The sequence below is a fragment of the Colobus angolensis genome, unplaced genomic scaffold (assembly GCF_000951035.1).
Source record: "Colobus angolensis palliatus isolate OR3802 unplaced genomic scaffold, Cang.pa_1.0 Scaffold109, whole genome shotgun sequence".
Lineage (NCBI taxonomy): Eukaryota > Metazoa > Chordata > Mammalia > Primates > Cercopithecidae > Colobus > Colobus angolensis.
This window is the reverse complement of record NW_012111919.1, coordinates 10,137,558-10,152,835: the sequence shown is the minus strand read 5'-3', so window position 1 is coordinate 10,152,835 and position 15,278 is coordinate 10,137,558. Positions and strand designations below refer to the sequence as shown.

The 15,278-nt window shown below is 35.5% G+C and overlaps 1 protein-coding gene across 1 annotated transcript in view; it reads right to left on the bottom strand.

Moving 5' to 3' along the window:
• Positions 1-1,440: 1,440 nt before the first annotated feature.
• The window catches only part of SMC6 (structural maintenance of chromosomes 6), an 87,413-nt gene continuing 73,575 nt past the window's right edge, over positions 1,441-15,278 (bottom strand). Inside the window, exons 26-28 of the mRNA XM_011951319.1 lie at positions 8,113-8,265; positions 4,027-4,124; positions 1,441-3,224 (exon numbers count right to left, since the gene is read on the bottom strand). Coding sequence (XP_011806709.1) covers positions 3,116-3,224; positions 4,027-4,124; positions 8,113-8,265 — 360 coding nt within the window. The 3' untranslated portion in view covers positions 1,441-3,115. The remainder of the gene's footprint in view (positions 3,225-4,026; positions 4,125-8,112; positions 8,266-15,278) is intronic.

Below are 15,278 nucleotides of genomic sequence, written 5' to 3'. Positions count from 1 at the left end.
AATTAGCTGGGTGTGGTCATGTGTGCCTGTAATCCCAGCTACCCAGGAGGCTGAGGCAGAAGAATCACTGGAACCCAGGAGGCAGAGGCTGCAGTGAGCCAAGATCACACCACTGCACTCCAGCCTGAATGACAAAGCAAGACTCCGTCTCAAACAAACAAACAAACAAAAAAACCAAAAAATACCAGTCCTCTCTGCCCTCTCAAATCCTTACACTGCTTTATTATTATTCAAAAGAATTAGCAGTCATTGAGATTATGTACGGTATTGCTTATGTCTAACTAGATTTCAAACTCCGTGAGGACAGATTTAGTAGTATTTTAAGTACTGTGTGTAGTATTTGAAGTACTACAGTCTTCCCAGTAATTAAAACAGTCCCTAGCTCATGGCAGGAACTTAATCATTTTTTAATGAATTAATCTCTGCATTTTCAAACTGGAGAAAAATTAGGCAGAAAAAGTCCTGTTAAGCTTGCTATAATTAGTGAGTACACTCAGGCCACTTCTGTTTCCATGGATTCTATCCAGATGCCAATGCTAAAATTAATATGCTAACTATCAATCTTATATATGCTTTAGAAAATTTCATTTGCTGATTCAAAGAAACAGCTTATTTATATCCGCATTATTACTTTGCCAACCCTTAAATAACAAAACCTGTTCCTATAAATATTTTGATATATCTTCAAGTCCATGGGCATTTAGTTCAAGCCATGAAACATTGGTAACTACACTTTTAGGACTGCAAATTTCAAACCAAGTTCTCCTGAAAATCCGAATTGTTTAAAGTAGAAGGCATATATGTAGATGCATAGCTAAGTCATAAATGTAACCAAAAAAGTATTGCCCCAGGACAAAGTTTATAAACTTTGTCCCCTACGCCCCGCATCTAGTTTGTACTCAGGAGAACTTTTAATCAGATATTCTAGATCACTTGGTTTTCATCAGTCGCCAACATTTCTAATCCAATTCATGACTACCAGCCAACAGCTTTCTATACAGAATTTAATCATTTTGGTCTCATAAACAGCCCAGACATGAGGAAGACATGCCCCCCAGCTCCTGCAAAAAAAAAAAAAAGCACTAGGAAATGGAAGAAATGAGACATGAAAACTTGGAAAATATTTAAGAAGGCAATTACTAAATCTTTAGTGTTGATTACTAATTTGAGTAACTGTATTATTTACACTTTGGTTTATGAAAACTCATCACATTTGTCACTTTAAGAATGATTTTAATAATTTCTACTCCCAAAGATTTGAGAAGGTAAGATTTAAGATCCAAGCAAGGCTTTCTTGTTTTCTGGAACTTCCTTCAGTGATAGCTGCACTGATGACAAACTAGGGGTTGAAGAGTCACTTGGATGATGTATTTAGGTCACGATTCATAGAGGATCAATTTATTCAATTACTTTCCCCAATTCACAAAAGCATGACCTTAATACATATAAATTGTTTTATTTTTAGAAGTTACACATGTTTTAAAAAAACAATTTATTTTTATTCTTTCATTCTAATAATATTATCACTACTTAGAACATTAAAGGAAGATATTTTCACTTATGATAGTTGAAACCAAAACTTTGTGAGGCCAAAGCTCTTCAATTCAACAAGAGATGCTGGGATACCTGAGGATTATGTTTCCCGTTCTGTATTAAAGAGCACAACATTCAAAACTATAACAAAATTCAGACATTAGTTCCTTAGCTAATGGAAGTTTATGCATTTGGTATACTCTACTTCATTTTTAATTTGGAAAAGCACATGTTAAAAATAGTTTTAATACAAAGGCATTATAAATGTAAATTTAAAAATCAGACTTTGTATGATCAGTGAGAAATGTTTAAAATATTCAGCACACACTTTCCTCTTCCTGGAAATTCTCAGATTAGAAAGCCCAAGTTTGTGAACTTCTCATTTGGCAACAAACCTCAATTTAAGAACTAAAGTGTCTTAAACTTCTTCCACCAAAAACACAAATGAAATCTAATTTTCCTCAATAACTAGAGAACAATCCCTGCTCTTAATATACTGCCCTTTTTCTGAAAATAGTTCAATTTCATAAACGTTTATTCTAATATTTATTGCTACTAATGTAAGGAATGCTTCTTGATATCCAGTATGTTCTTAAAAAGTTTAGCATGAATCCTAGTATCAAACAAAGAATACGGGGAGCAATAAAATTCGTGTTTTCTAAAATAAAAAGTTCATAAATATAATTTTTTACAATAACTATATTTGATCATTCTAAGCAGCACACTTTTTAACACCCCTAAATTAGGATGAGTCTTAGAATTGATGTCAGCTCACCATCAACTGCATGGCCTCAGGCTCCTGGAGCCACCAGCTACTCTCCTGCTCCATGAGGATCCACCCTCCACTCCCAGTTTTTCCAGCCCTTCTCCCAGCCTGGTCTGCACAGTCCCTCTAGCCTGTGTCCTCTCAGCTAAGGACAAGCCTGAAGAGTCCCTGGACCACAAACTGAGGGCTTTTAAACCAGGCAAGCATGCTGGAGGTCAGAGTGAAAAACTGTTATCCAGTTCTTATACTGGTTACAAGCTCTTGGTAGGGTGGACAAAGGACTCAGAAAAAGGCACGTGTAGAAGTTGGCAAAGCTTCAGTGCTCCGTACAAGCGTCTTACTGCCCTTGCACCCCACCCTCTGCAATGAGAAATCCCTCCCTTCATCCATTTTTGGTAACTATAGAATGTAATATCTGGAAAAGCAAAACTAAATATAATCAGGTGCTCAAACTTTTATTTTCTTACAAAATGCTATAGAAATGAACCCAAACTAAACAGATATGTACATGTATATATGTACAAAATTTTATTTCTGAAAAAGAATCTATAAAAATAGATGGTATAAAAAAATTAAAAAGATTTAAAACCAATACAATGAAACTGATTTTCTTAAAGTAATAGTAATCTTAAATTGCTGGTTGTAGTTGGTTTTCTAGGCTTATTTATACATTTGATTGTGGTTGGATATATAAAGGAGTTTCTTTCATTTCAGAATGTCTCCAGTCTCATTTTATTACATCAAAGAGTCCAGAATTTTTTTCCCTTCACAAATCCTTCAACATCAGGACAAGGCATGTTACGTTACAAATCAGCTTTAGTCATCTTCCTCTTCTTGAGTCACAGGTCTGAAAGGCAATGTAGTTTGTCCTCTTTCAGGATCAGACATTCGGAGAATTCTTATCAGTTTACTTGATGGAAGTGAACTGGAAGAAGCAAAATCAATTACTCAAATTTCCAAGAAACCTTTTACCAATTAAAAAAAATTCTAATATTACCTCATGAAAATATAAACCTAAATATTTGGCTATTATCTGGGATATGTCTAATATCTAGAGTTCTAGGAGAAACATCATTTGCAATAAGGAAATAATTTGTTTTCAATTTTAAAAATTAACTTCCTGCTAGATTCCATGGATTTTCAGTTTGGAGGAAAAGAAAATGAAAGAAATTTATATATCAACTATTTTAAATTTCTGTTGTTGTCCAGCAAGGAAGGAGTTACCTGAACATTCCCAACCACAAATTTAGAGCCCCATATAATCACATGGCCACTTTAGAGACAGAATATCAACTCTAAGTGACACAGTGTCTGACACATTGTAGGCACCCAATAAAGACTGACTGACAGCAGAGTAGAACTCTTTGTTTAGAAAGATTGACATCTGTAAGTCACTAAGAGAAAAGAGGCAAGATTAGGGAAATCATAAATCATTTTAGTCCAAACAGAATTACTAAAATTATATTACTTTAGTTTGTCATGATAACTACAAAGAAGCAGACTCAGAATAGTAACAATTTGCTTCAGTTATGAAAGGGAAGTAATACAAGTAAAATTTAAGTATCTCGAAAAGAGAAAAACATTCCAAATTTCCCGAACTAGTAGGGGAGTTAATTTTTATTTTCATTGGTCTTGTATGTATTTGTATTTTAAAAATTAAAATTGTAAAAGATTTCTTTCCCCCTTTTGTATACTTGATATGTAACTAGAAAGTTTTAAAAAGTTACCTCATGCTTTGAGGTGTAAGTAAGATAAACTGTCTAAAACGCTGGGAATCTGCCATCTTCAGTATCAAGTCCATGGCAATTCTCCTATTAACCATATCCTGAAAAACAAAGGCAAAAGTTAGGATTGCTACTGTGTAAGTCACATTTCTGTAAAAGCAGCATTCTGTGGGCTGATACAAGCTCCTAGATTTTCATCCAGCGATCAGTCATTACATTATCTGTGATGTCCAATAAATCTGTTATACCGGAAAAGAAATACCAGAAACCATTAGGAGAAAATTGGCTGGCTGCAGTGGCTCATGCTTGTACTCCCAATGCTTTGAGAGGTGGAGGCGAGAGGATCAACTGAGGTCAGGAGTTCGAGACCAGCCTAGGAAAACATAGTGAGACCCTGTCTCTACCCTCAAAAAAAAAAAAAGTTGGGCATGGTGGTGCATGTCTGTCATCCTAGCTACTTGGGAGGCTGAGGCAGGAGGATCACTTGAGCCCAGGAACTCAAGGGTATAGTAAGCTATGATCACACCATTGCACTCTAGCCTGAATGACAGAGTGAAACCCCATCTCTAAGGGAAAAAAGAGAAACTCTCAAGGGACAATAACTGAATAAATATGTCTTTCAGGTAATTTCTATAGTCAAAATATTTGTATGCATGGCCCCCCTCCCTCAAATACGTGTAGCAATTGAAATAATCAGAAAATGTTCTGACACAAATAAATGTTCGAGAATAAATCTAATTTGTACAGTAATGATTAATGACTCAGGGTAATGGTAACAAAAGTGGCTAGTCTCAAATTCATTAAGTCTCTCAAATTTTCCCTCAATGATAAAGGTTAAGTAAAAAGTCTGCCTCTCCCCATTACCTCTACCATTTGTACAATGTAAACCAATTTGAACTTACAGACCAATTTCTTGATTGTATCTTTAAATAAGTTAAACAGTACATCAGGGTAGAGAAAAAGAATAATGCTTAGTTATAATAGGTTTTGGGATTAAATGATCTAGACCTGTGGCTACTGTTATAAACAGTAAAAGAAAATCAAAGTGTTCCTCAACCACCTTGAAAATTCCTAAAAGTTGAAATCATTGATACATGAACACGTATATTTTAAAGGTCTTAATTTAAAACTATATGTGGTGCCAGGCACAGCAGCTCATGCTTGTAATCCCAGCACTTTGGGAGACTGAGGCGGGTGGATCACTTGAGGCCAGGAGTTCGAGATCAGCCTGGCCAATATGGCAAAACCCAGTCTCTACAAAAAATACAAAAATTAGCCAGGCATGGTGGTGAGCACCTGTAATCCCAGCTACTCAGGTGGCTGAGTCACAAGGATCACTTGAACCCAGGAGGTGGAGGTCGCAATGAGCTGAGATCACGCCACTGCACTCCAGCCTGGGCGACGGAACGAGACTACGTTCTGAAAAAAATAAGTAAATAAATAAAAAATAAAACCGTATGTGGCAATACAGCACGGTGATTTAGAACAAGGGCTGTGGAGTCAAAAGGGGATTCAGATCCCGGCTATATTGCTCAATGGCTCTGATTATAAAAATTCCATCAGGCGTACATGCTGTGAAGGCCTATTATTTTATAACAAAACTGCTAAAGTACCAAAAAAAAAAAAAATTGTTTTCCTTGGATTAGCTCACAGAACTTGGGTACATTCTTCTGAATAATTTCATCAGGGCAAAGTGCCATTCTGATTAAGAAGCTCTAAGTTTCTGAAAGAGAAAGGCGCTGCTTAGAATTAAATCTGACATACAAGATGGGTGATAGGACTGCACAGCACCATTCTGGACAAAAACACTGCGTAGAAAGAATAATCATTTTCTATGACTCGTGATTAGCTCTGAAGACAATTCTTGGAGGAATATCTAACCCATTTTCAGCAATAGTATCATAGGAAAAAAGTGACACTGAGGGGATTATACAGCACTCACAGGTATAAATTCTGATTCATGAATACACACTTACTAAGTGTTTATTATAGACTAGGCATTAGGAGACATCAATATCTAAGACATAGCTGACAACCTCAAACTGGTTACAATCTGGTGGGGGATTCAGATATAAAAATAGACAACTACAACAGAATAAAAAATAGTATAAAATACTATATAATAATATAAAGCATTGTTATATTTTTATCTTAAATAAAAATATAAAAGTAATATATGTTATGAGTTGATGTAAGGTGGTGCAAAGGAAGCTCTGAGAAGTTCCTCATCCTGCCTGATAGGGTATGGCGGTCACAGAAGTCTCATAAAAGTGGCATTTGAACAATGCCTGAAAGATGAGTACAGTGACATGTGATTAAGGAGGGCGTACTAGGTAGAGGCACCATATTTGGAGAGTTACAAACAGCTTAGAACAGTCGAAAAAAGTAGGCAAATATGGCAGAGTGACATGTGATTAAGAAGGGTGTACTAGGCAGAGGCACCATATTTGGAGAGTTATAAACAGCTTAGAACAGCTGAAAAAAGTAGGCAAATACGGTATCATGAAGGGTCTGAAAGCTACCCTACAGAATTAAACATTTATTCCATATATAATAACCACCAAAGGGTTTTACATAGATGAATGACCACAATCAGATCAACTGTAGAAATGTAAACCTGCCAAAATGGTGGAGGATGGACCGAAGAAGGAGCCACATGAAAGCCTGGGAGTCCGGAGAAGAGGCTACCACCACAGGCATGAGGCGAAGAGAGGGGGATGAGAGGAAGAATGTCAGTGAGAAAGGAGAAGAGGGCAGAGACCAAAGAGCGTTTTTAAAGGAGAAGCGGACAGAAGTCAGACTTGGACAAGGAAGAATCGAAGATAAATCACAGGTGTCAAAGGTAGGTGACTGCGTTGGAAATGATAGTTTGCATTAATCAAGGTAGGGAATTCAGGCAAAGAAAGAGGAGGCTTTGAGATGAAGGCACATTCAACCTCAGGCCTGCTGAATTTCAGATACTGGTTGTTTACCAGGTGATGTCTAACACGTAGTAGGGCATCTGGGTCTAGAGTACAGGAGGGTACAGGATGTGGTGCCATGAATTGGTAGGTATCTGTCCATACGCAGGTAGTAGTTTTGGGGACTGTGATACGTGTATATGTGTAGGGGGAAGTAGGATATGGAATTCAGGAAAATCAATAACACTGTAACAAGCAAACAAAGACGTCAAACATTTAAGGGCACCAGAATTAGGGGAGGCAGCGTGGCAGATTAAGAACAAAGAATAGAAAAATAGGAAAACCAGGAAACAGAGGGTGGCAGCTGGTAAGAAGACACATTTTAAGGTATGGAGGATAGGTCTGTGGTGTCAAATACTTCAAAAAATAAGGTAAGATTAAAGCTCATTTATAACCTTTGCTAAACAAGTTTTGCTAGAGTAGTGTCATCTACATTCAGATTACAGTAGATTTAGGAAACAATGAGATATGAAGAAGAAAATAATTGCTAATTTATGAGAACTTACTATATGCCTGAACCACAGTAAGTATAATGTATGAAAGATACCATTTGAGCCTCAGTCTAATCCTGAGAGGTAGGAATTAGTAATATTGTTTTGTAAATGAAGAAACTGAGACCCAATAAGTAGAGATATTTTGCCTGTCAGAGGTAGGTCTCAAATCCTATGCTTTTAAACCAGAAATTCAAAAGTTCTTGCTCCCTTATGTTCTATACACTGTTCTGAAATGTGAGGGTATGATAGAACAGTAAACAGTGGCTAGGGTGAGTCAAAGCCAGGGTGGTAAACTGGTTAGAATTTTGTATTAAAACAAAAAGCCTGAACATATTTATGGGTTGATGAAAATAAGCTGGGAGAGAGGGTGAGGGAGAAAACGCCGATATGATGGAGGGCACGGATATCCATGCTGGGCGAGGAGGACCCCTCCCGGGTCTCTAGGGGTACTGTGTGCCTGGAAGCAAAGGAGAGAACTCCAGTTCTTTAGTTCTTCCCCACTACTGGTCACAGACTAAACAGTCAGGGCAGGATCTTTCCTGTTAGGGGTAAAACTAAAGAAAGATTTCCTTCCTTTAGAAATACATGTTTCAAACAAACAAAAAAATGAAAAAGAATTTAAAATTGAACAATACCATGTAGACATCAAACTCATCCAGGCATCTGAAAGGAGATTCCGCGATGGACCATAGGGAAAGAATAAAACACACCGTGGAGAAAGAACGTTCGCCTCCAGACAAGGCTCTCATGTCATTGAAGGCAGCTTTGTTTCCTTCTCCAGGCTGAACCTTGAAGAGAATGAGTTGACAAGGAACAAAAAACTAAGTAAATGAAAGGCCAGATTAAATTTTTTACAATACAAATAATAGATATACAGTAAAAAGGAGATGAGAATAAAATGACTTAGTGATTTGAAAATATCCATTCCATTCAAAATATTTTACAGTAAAACAGTTACACATAATGGTATTTCTTGCTCTACTGCAAGAGAATAAAACTGAAAACTTTTTTCACCATAACTGAATCTAACACACCAAAATTCCAAAGGTTTAATAATTTTAAAAATGTTAATAAATGGTGTGATCGTGGCTCACTGCAACCTCTGTCTCCCAGGCTCAAGCGATCCTCTCACCTCAGGCTCCCAAGAAGTTGGGACCACAGGAGTATGCCACCATGGCCAGCTACTGTTTGTATTTTTTTTTTGGGTGGAGATGAGGTTTCCCCATGTTTCCCAGGCTGGTCTCAAACTCCTAGGTTCAAGCAATCCTCCCGTCTCAGCCTCCCAAAGTGCTGGGATTACAGGTTTAAGCCACCAGACCCGGCCCTGAAATGTAAGCTTCAAACATTTAAAAGTGCTGAGATTTTTTGTTACTTGAATTATAGTGACACCTAGTGGTTAAGCTGCATTAAAAGTAATTACTGAATGTCAAAAGGACAGAACCAACTTTAAAAAGCTTACACTGGCCGAAGAAATGCATTGAAATACATCTTTTAAAAGATTTAAAGGGCCGGGCGCTCACGCCTGTAATCCCAGCACTTTGGAAGGCCTAGGCGGGTGGATCACGAGGTCAGGAGATCGAGACCATCCTGGCTAACATGGCGGAACTCCGTTTCTACTGAGGCTGAGGCAGGAGAATGGCGTGAACCCGGGAGGTGGAGCTTGCAGTGAGCCGAGATCCTGCCACTGCACTCCAGTCTGGGGACAGAGCTAAGTCTCCAAGAAAAAAAAAAAAAAAAAAGATTTAAAGGATTGCTTGAACCTAGGAGTTCAAGACCAGCCTGGGAAACATGGGGAAACCTCACCTCCACAAAAAAAAAAAAAAAAAAAGTACAAAAATTAGCTGGCTGTGGTGGCATAGTCCTGTGGTCCCAACTACTTGGGAGGCTGAGGTGGGAGGATCGCTTGAGCCTGGGAGGCACAGGTTGCAGTGAGCCAAGATCAAGCCATTGCACTCCAGCCTGGTCGACAGAGCAAGACCCTGTCTCAAAAAAAATAAAATGTATTTCTTTTGTATTGTATTTCTTATAAATTCTAAATAAAATCTTTTAAAATTTAAATAATTTAAAATTTTTTAAAAATCTAAATAAAATCTTTTAAAAATTCTTTACTAAATAAGGGCTCATGAAAACAGTAAGAAAGCAACTAATAAAATTAACAGCAAATCGTTCACACAATTTCCTGAGAAGATAATATACAATAACATTAGGAAGGATTCTATTTTTTTGACAAAATTCCAGATATACATATATGCATACAAGGTGAAAAAAGAGAAACAACTAGTTTCATATCAATAGCAGACATATAACTTCCTATATTTTTTAATTCACTATTTGAAAAATGATACAGCTCTCAAGTGAGCATTCATTTATTTTTTAATATTAACATTATGAAATTCTAAGGTAAAAATTCCAATTCTAAACATACTCTAAAATTTTACATCTATCTTAAGCCTGAACAAACCAAACCAACAATCAACCAAATAAAAATTCCCACATAAAAGCAAGGACTAAACACCAAGATGCAATCTTGCCCCAAAACTGTACTTTGCACCAACTTAATAAATGAAGCCCTAGGTAAATCTGGGGGATCTAGCTTTTACCCTCTCATCTATTACTAACATATCATGGAACTTCAGTGTCACTTTCCTTATTAGTAAAATGAAGGCCACATAAGTTATAAAGATTCATCTGATATTCTTTTGAACAACAGAGATGACAACATCAGAAAGTCTAGCTTGAGTTGTTTTGTATAGTTAGCTCTGGAGATAAATTATTCAAGCACTTCTAACACTTTCCTTTTTCTCCATTTTTTATTACAGTAATAGTTTTTATAGAGTAAAGAGCACAAAAATGTAGAACTCAATTTTTACATGAATACATACACACACCTGGGTAACCACTACTGAGCTGAAGACACAAGAATATTCCCAGCATCTAAGCAAACTATTTGTATCATACTACCATCCCTGAAAAGGTAACTATTATTCTGATTGTAATCACCCAAAATCAATCTTAACAGTTTCTGAACTTCATATGTAGATGCTACATATACTCTTTTGTATATACACTTCATATTTATATACACTATGTACACCCTTGTAACTGGCTTCACTCTCCATTGTCAGATCATCTATGGTGTGTGTAACAGCAGTTTGTTATTTTCATTACTGAACAGCATGTCACTGTTTGAATATACCCAACTTATCCATTTGACTCTAGGTAGACCCTGAGTTGCTCAGTTTTGGGCTATGATAAGTAAAACTTCTTTGAACACTTTCAAACATATCTGTTTGAGAAAATAAGCACTAATTTTTTCTTGGGTTTATGCCCAAGAATGGAACTGCTTTAACAGACATTGACAGAGAGGTTTCCAAATTAGTTTTACCAAGTTATACTCCCACAAGCAATATATGAGAGCTGCAATTTCACATCCTCACCAACACACGGCATTGCCAGTCTTGTTCATTTTCATCATCATAATAAGGGTGTGACAGTAACTTACTGTGGCATAAATAATATTTCTCTGATGACTAACGACACTTTTTCATGTGTTTACTCACCATTTAGATATTTAAAAGTGGTTTCTGTTTAAGCCTTTTGACCATTTTAAAGAGACATCAGTCTCTTTCTTACTACTTATTATTTTAAAATTCTAGATAAGTCCTTTGTTGCATGTATACATCACAAATCTTATCCTAGTCTGTAGCTTCTTTTATCACTTGTTTAATGTTACTTTTTTATGAAGAGAAGTTCTTAATTTTAATAAAGTCCAAATTATCCATCTTTTCTTTTCAGTAGGTTGCCTTTTGTGTCACCCATTCAAAAAATCTCAAAAAAACATGAAGACATTCTCTTCCTCCAGAAGCTTTATTGTTTTAAATTTAGGTCTATGATCAACTTCTAAATTAGTTTTTGTACATAAAGTTAGAGGGTCAAACTTTGCTTACTATTTTTTTTTTTAATTTTTAATTTTTTTTTTTTATGAAGAGAAGTTCTTAATTTTAATAAAGTCCAAATTATCCATCTTTTCTTTTCAGTAGGTTGCCTTTTGTGTCACCCATTCAAAAAATCTCAAAAAAACATGAAGACATTCTCTTCCTCCAGAAGCTTTATTGTTTTAAATTTAGGTCTATGATCAACCTCTAAATTAGTTTTTGTACATAAAGTTAGAGGGTCAAACTTTGCTTACTATTTTTTTTTTTAATTTTTAATTTTTTTTTTTTGTTTTTGAGACAGAGTCTTGCTCTTGTTGCCCAGGCTGGAGTGTAATGGTGTGATCTCGGTTCACTGCAACCTCTGCCTCCCGGGTTTAAGCGATTCTCCTGCCTCAGCCTCCTGAGTAGCTGGGATTACAGGCATGCACTACCATGCCCAGCTAATTTTATATTTTTAGTAGAGATGGGGCTTCTCTATGTTGGTCAGGCTGGTCTCAAACTCCCAACCTCAGATGATCCACCCGCCTCAGCCTCCCAAAGTGCTGGGATTACATGCCCGGCCCCTTACTGTTTATTTTACCAAAAGGATATCCAACAATCTGAATCTCACACCATTCACGAGAAGACCACCCTCTTCCACAGGCTTGCAGTGGAGTCTTGTCATTACATATATGTATGACTTATGCATGTAGGTAAGGTCTTCCTCAGGTGTCTATTCTGTTTCATTGCTATTGTACATTTGCTTTCTACTATCCAATTTCTGCTTTTATCATTGTATCCATCTCTACTTGAATTTATAATGGACTTTTTTTCCTTTTAGCATCCTGAGATAGAACTTAGATCATTCATGTTCAGCCTTCCATTTTTACTAATGTATATATTTAGAGCTGTAAATTCCCTTCTGAGAAATCCTATGGCTGTATCATACAAGTTTTGATGTTTTCTTTTTATTGTTGTTTGATTCAAATTTATCTTCTAATTTCTATTTGATTTCTTTTTTGACCTACAGATTATAGAGAAATGTGCTGCCTAATTTTCTAATATTCATTAAGTTTTAAGGTTACCTTTCTGTTATTTCTAATTTCATTCCACTGTAATTTACAACATATTCTGTATGACATCAATCCTTTGAAATTTGTTGAGATTTGCATTATAGCCAGGAAATGGTCTATTTTGGTAAATGTTCCACATGCACTTCAAAATAATATACAATCTGTGGTAGTTTGGCACAATGTTATATAGTTCTACCAATTAGGTGAATTTGGTTGTGTAATTTAAATCTTATATTGCCTTACTGACTTTTAATCTGATTGTTCTATCCATTACTGAGAAAAGTTTACTAAAATTTCCAACTATAACTGTCAATTCTTTTACTTTGCCTTTTAGTTCTCCCAATTTTTATGTATTTTGAAGCTATGTTATTAAGTACATACAAATTAAATTTTTTAAAAATAACTTTTATAACTACAAAGTGGCCCTTTTGGCTTCTAGTAATATTTCTTGCATAAAGTCTATTTTGTTACTATTATAGCTTAACCAGCTTTCCTTTGGCTAATGTTTTCATGGTGTATCTTTTACCATATTTTACTTAGGATCTTCTCTGTCCTTATGTTACTATTTAAGGTGTATTTTGATAAACAGCATACAGTTAGTTTTTTTCTATTCAGCCTGTTTTTAATTTAATAATTTAGTGCACTTACACTTAATGTAATTACTGATGTATCTATATTTGAGTCATGCATCTCCTTTCAATATGTTTCGTATGTTCTTTATTTCTCTTCCCTTTTTGCCTTCATTTAATTGAGTATTTTTGCTTTCCATTCCTTTTATTTGGTCTCTGTTAGCTTTAAAATTATACATTCTTTTAAAATTCAGTGGTTACTCTAGAGATTGCAATATGTATCGCTGATGTATTAGTGTATCTTAAATTAGTATTGGTATTACTTCCTGAAAGGTACAAGAACCTTACAATAGTTTAGAACTCTATGTACTTCTATTCCCTTTTGGTGCTATTGTCATACATTTGATTTTTACAGCTTCTAAGCCCCTCAAGACTTGAGTGTCTATTCAACAATATTATTATTGTTGACTTAGACAGCCGAAACTGTTTTGTATTTACCCACAGATTTACCTTTTGCATTCCTCTCTGTTCCTTCTGCAATTCCATGTTTCCATCCATTTTTCTTTCATCTGAAGATGTTCTCTAGTATTTCTTGTGGGCCAAGCATACTGAAGAATAATTATTTCAGCTTTTGTTTGTCTGAAAACTAAGACGTTTCATCTTCATTTTTGAAAAGTAGTTTTGCTAGTTATTGAATTCTAGATATCAGTTTTTAAAAACAATTCCGCTAGCACTTTCAAGTCTGTCAGGTAACGCTGACTTTCCACAATTCCTATTAAAAAGTCTGCCTTTGGTTTTACTGTTGCTCTTTGGAAACTAACGCATATTTTTTCTCTTGCTACTTGTAAGGTTACCTCTGTTTTTGGTTTTCAGCTATTTGACTATCATATAGATTTGAAGTGTGGTTTTCTTTATATTTACCTCACTTATAGGTTGCTGAGGTTTCTGAATCTAGATAGATATATTTCAGTTTTGAAAATTCTCAAACATTCTCTCTTCAAATATTCTTTCTGCTCATTCTTTGTTCTATCCTATAGGGACTCCAATTACGTTAAACTTGCTGGTTGTGCTCCTCACATCTCAAACTCTGTTCAGTGTTTTCTGTTTTTATGCTGTTCAGTTTAGACATTTCCCTTTAACCTGCCTTGATTTGTTAATTTTGTCTTCTGTTGTGTCCAGTGGCTGTTAAATTCATCCAATGAGTTCTTAATTTCAGATATTACGCTTTTCAGTTTTAGAATGTTCTTGTAGCTTCCAATTCTGTATTGAAATTGTGGATTCCAATTCAATGTTGAATCTGTTTTGTCCATTTTGTTTATGACTAACTCTATGTTCTTTAACAAATTAATCATGGTTAAAAATATTAGTCTGCTTTCTCTTGTAACTATCATTTGGTGGTCTGGTTCTATTTTCTACTTTAAAAAAAATTATCAGTCACCTTTCCATGCTTCTTTATATATGTGGTAATTTTTACAGCTTTAAGTATAAATGAAATATAATAAACTACACATATTTAAAGTGTACAATTTGATAAGTCCTTCAATTTTATTCTTCCTTTTCAAAGTTGTTTTGGCTAGTTTAGGCCCTTTGCATTTCTATATGAATTTTAGGATCAGCTTGCCAATTTCTACAAAAACGTCTGCTGGCATTTTAATGAAAATTGAGTCGAGTCAGTCTGTAGATCAATTTGGGAAGAACTTACTTCTTAATAATACTGAGTCTTCTGATCTAGCAACACCCTGTATCTCTGCATTTATTTAGGTCTTCTTTAGCTTCTCAGCATCTATTTTAGTAGTTTTCAGTATACAGGTCTTGAATATCTTCTGGCAGATTTTTCCGTAGGTAGTTTATATTTTTGATGCTAATATAAATAGTATTTTTTTAAATTTCAATTTCTAATCATTTGGAGTAGAAAGACAAGGTAAATACTGTCACTGAAAAAAAATTCCCAATTATCACCCTAAGAAAATAATGTGTTTGTCTACAAATAAAATCTACGCTAGGCGCTTTATTTAGTAAGACCAATTTAAATTCAACACGTTGGCAAAGACCATCCTTAAGTTAAAAATCAAAGACAACAGGTTAAAGTTTATCAATGTTTTATCAAAAGAAAAGCAGCAGGCTAGGCATGGTGGCTCACACCGATAATCCTAGCACTTTGGAAGGCCAAGGCAGGAGAACTGCTTGAGGCCAGGAGTTTAAGACCAGCTTGGGCAACATAGTAAGACCTTGTCTATACAGAAAA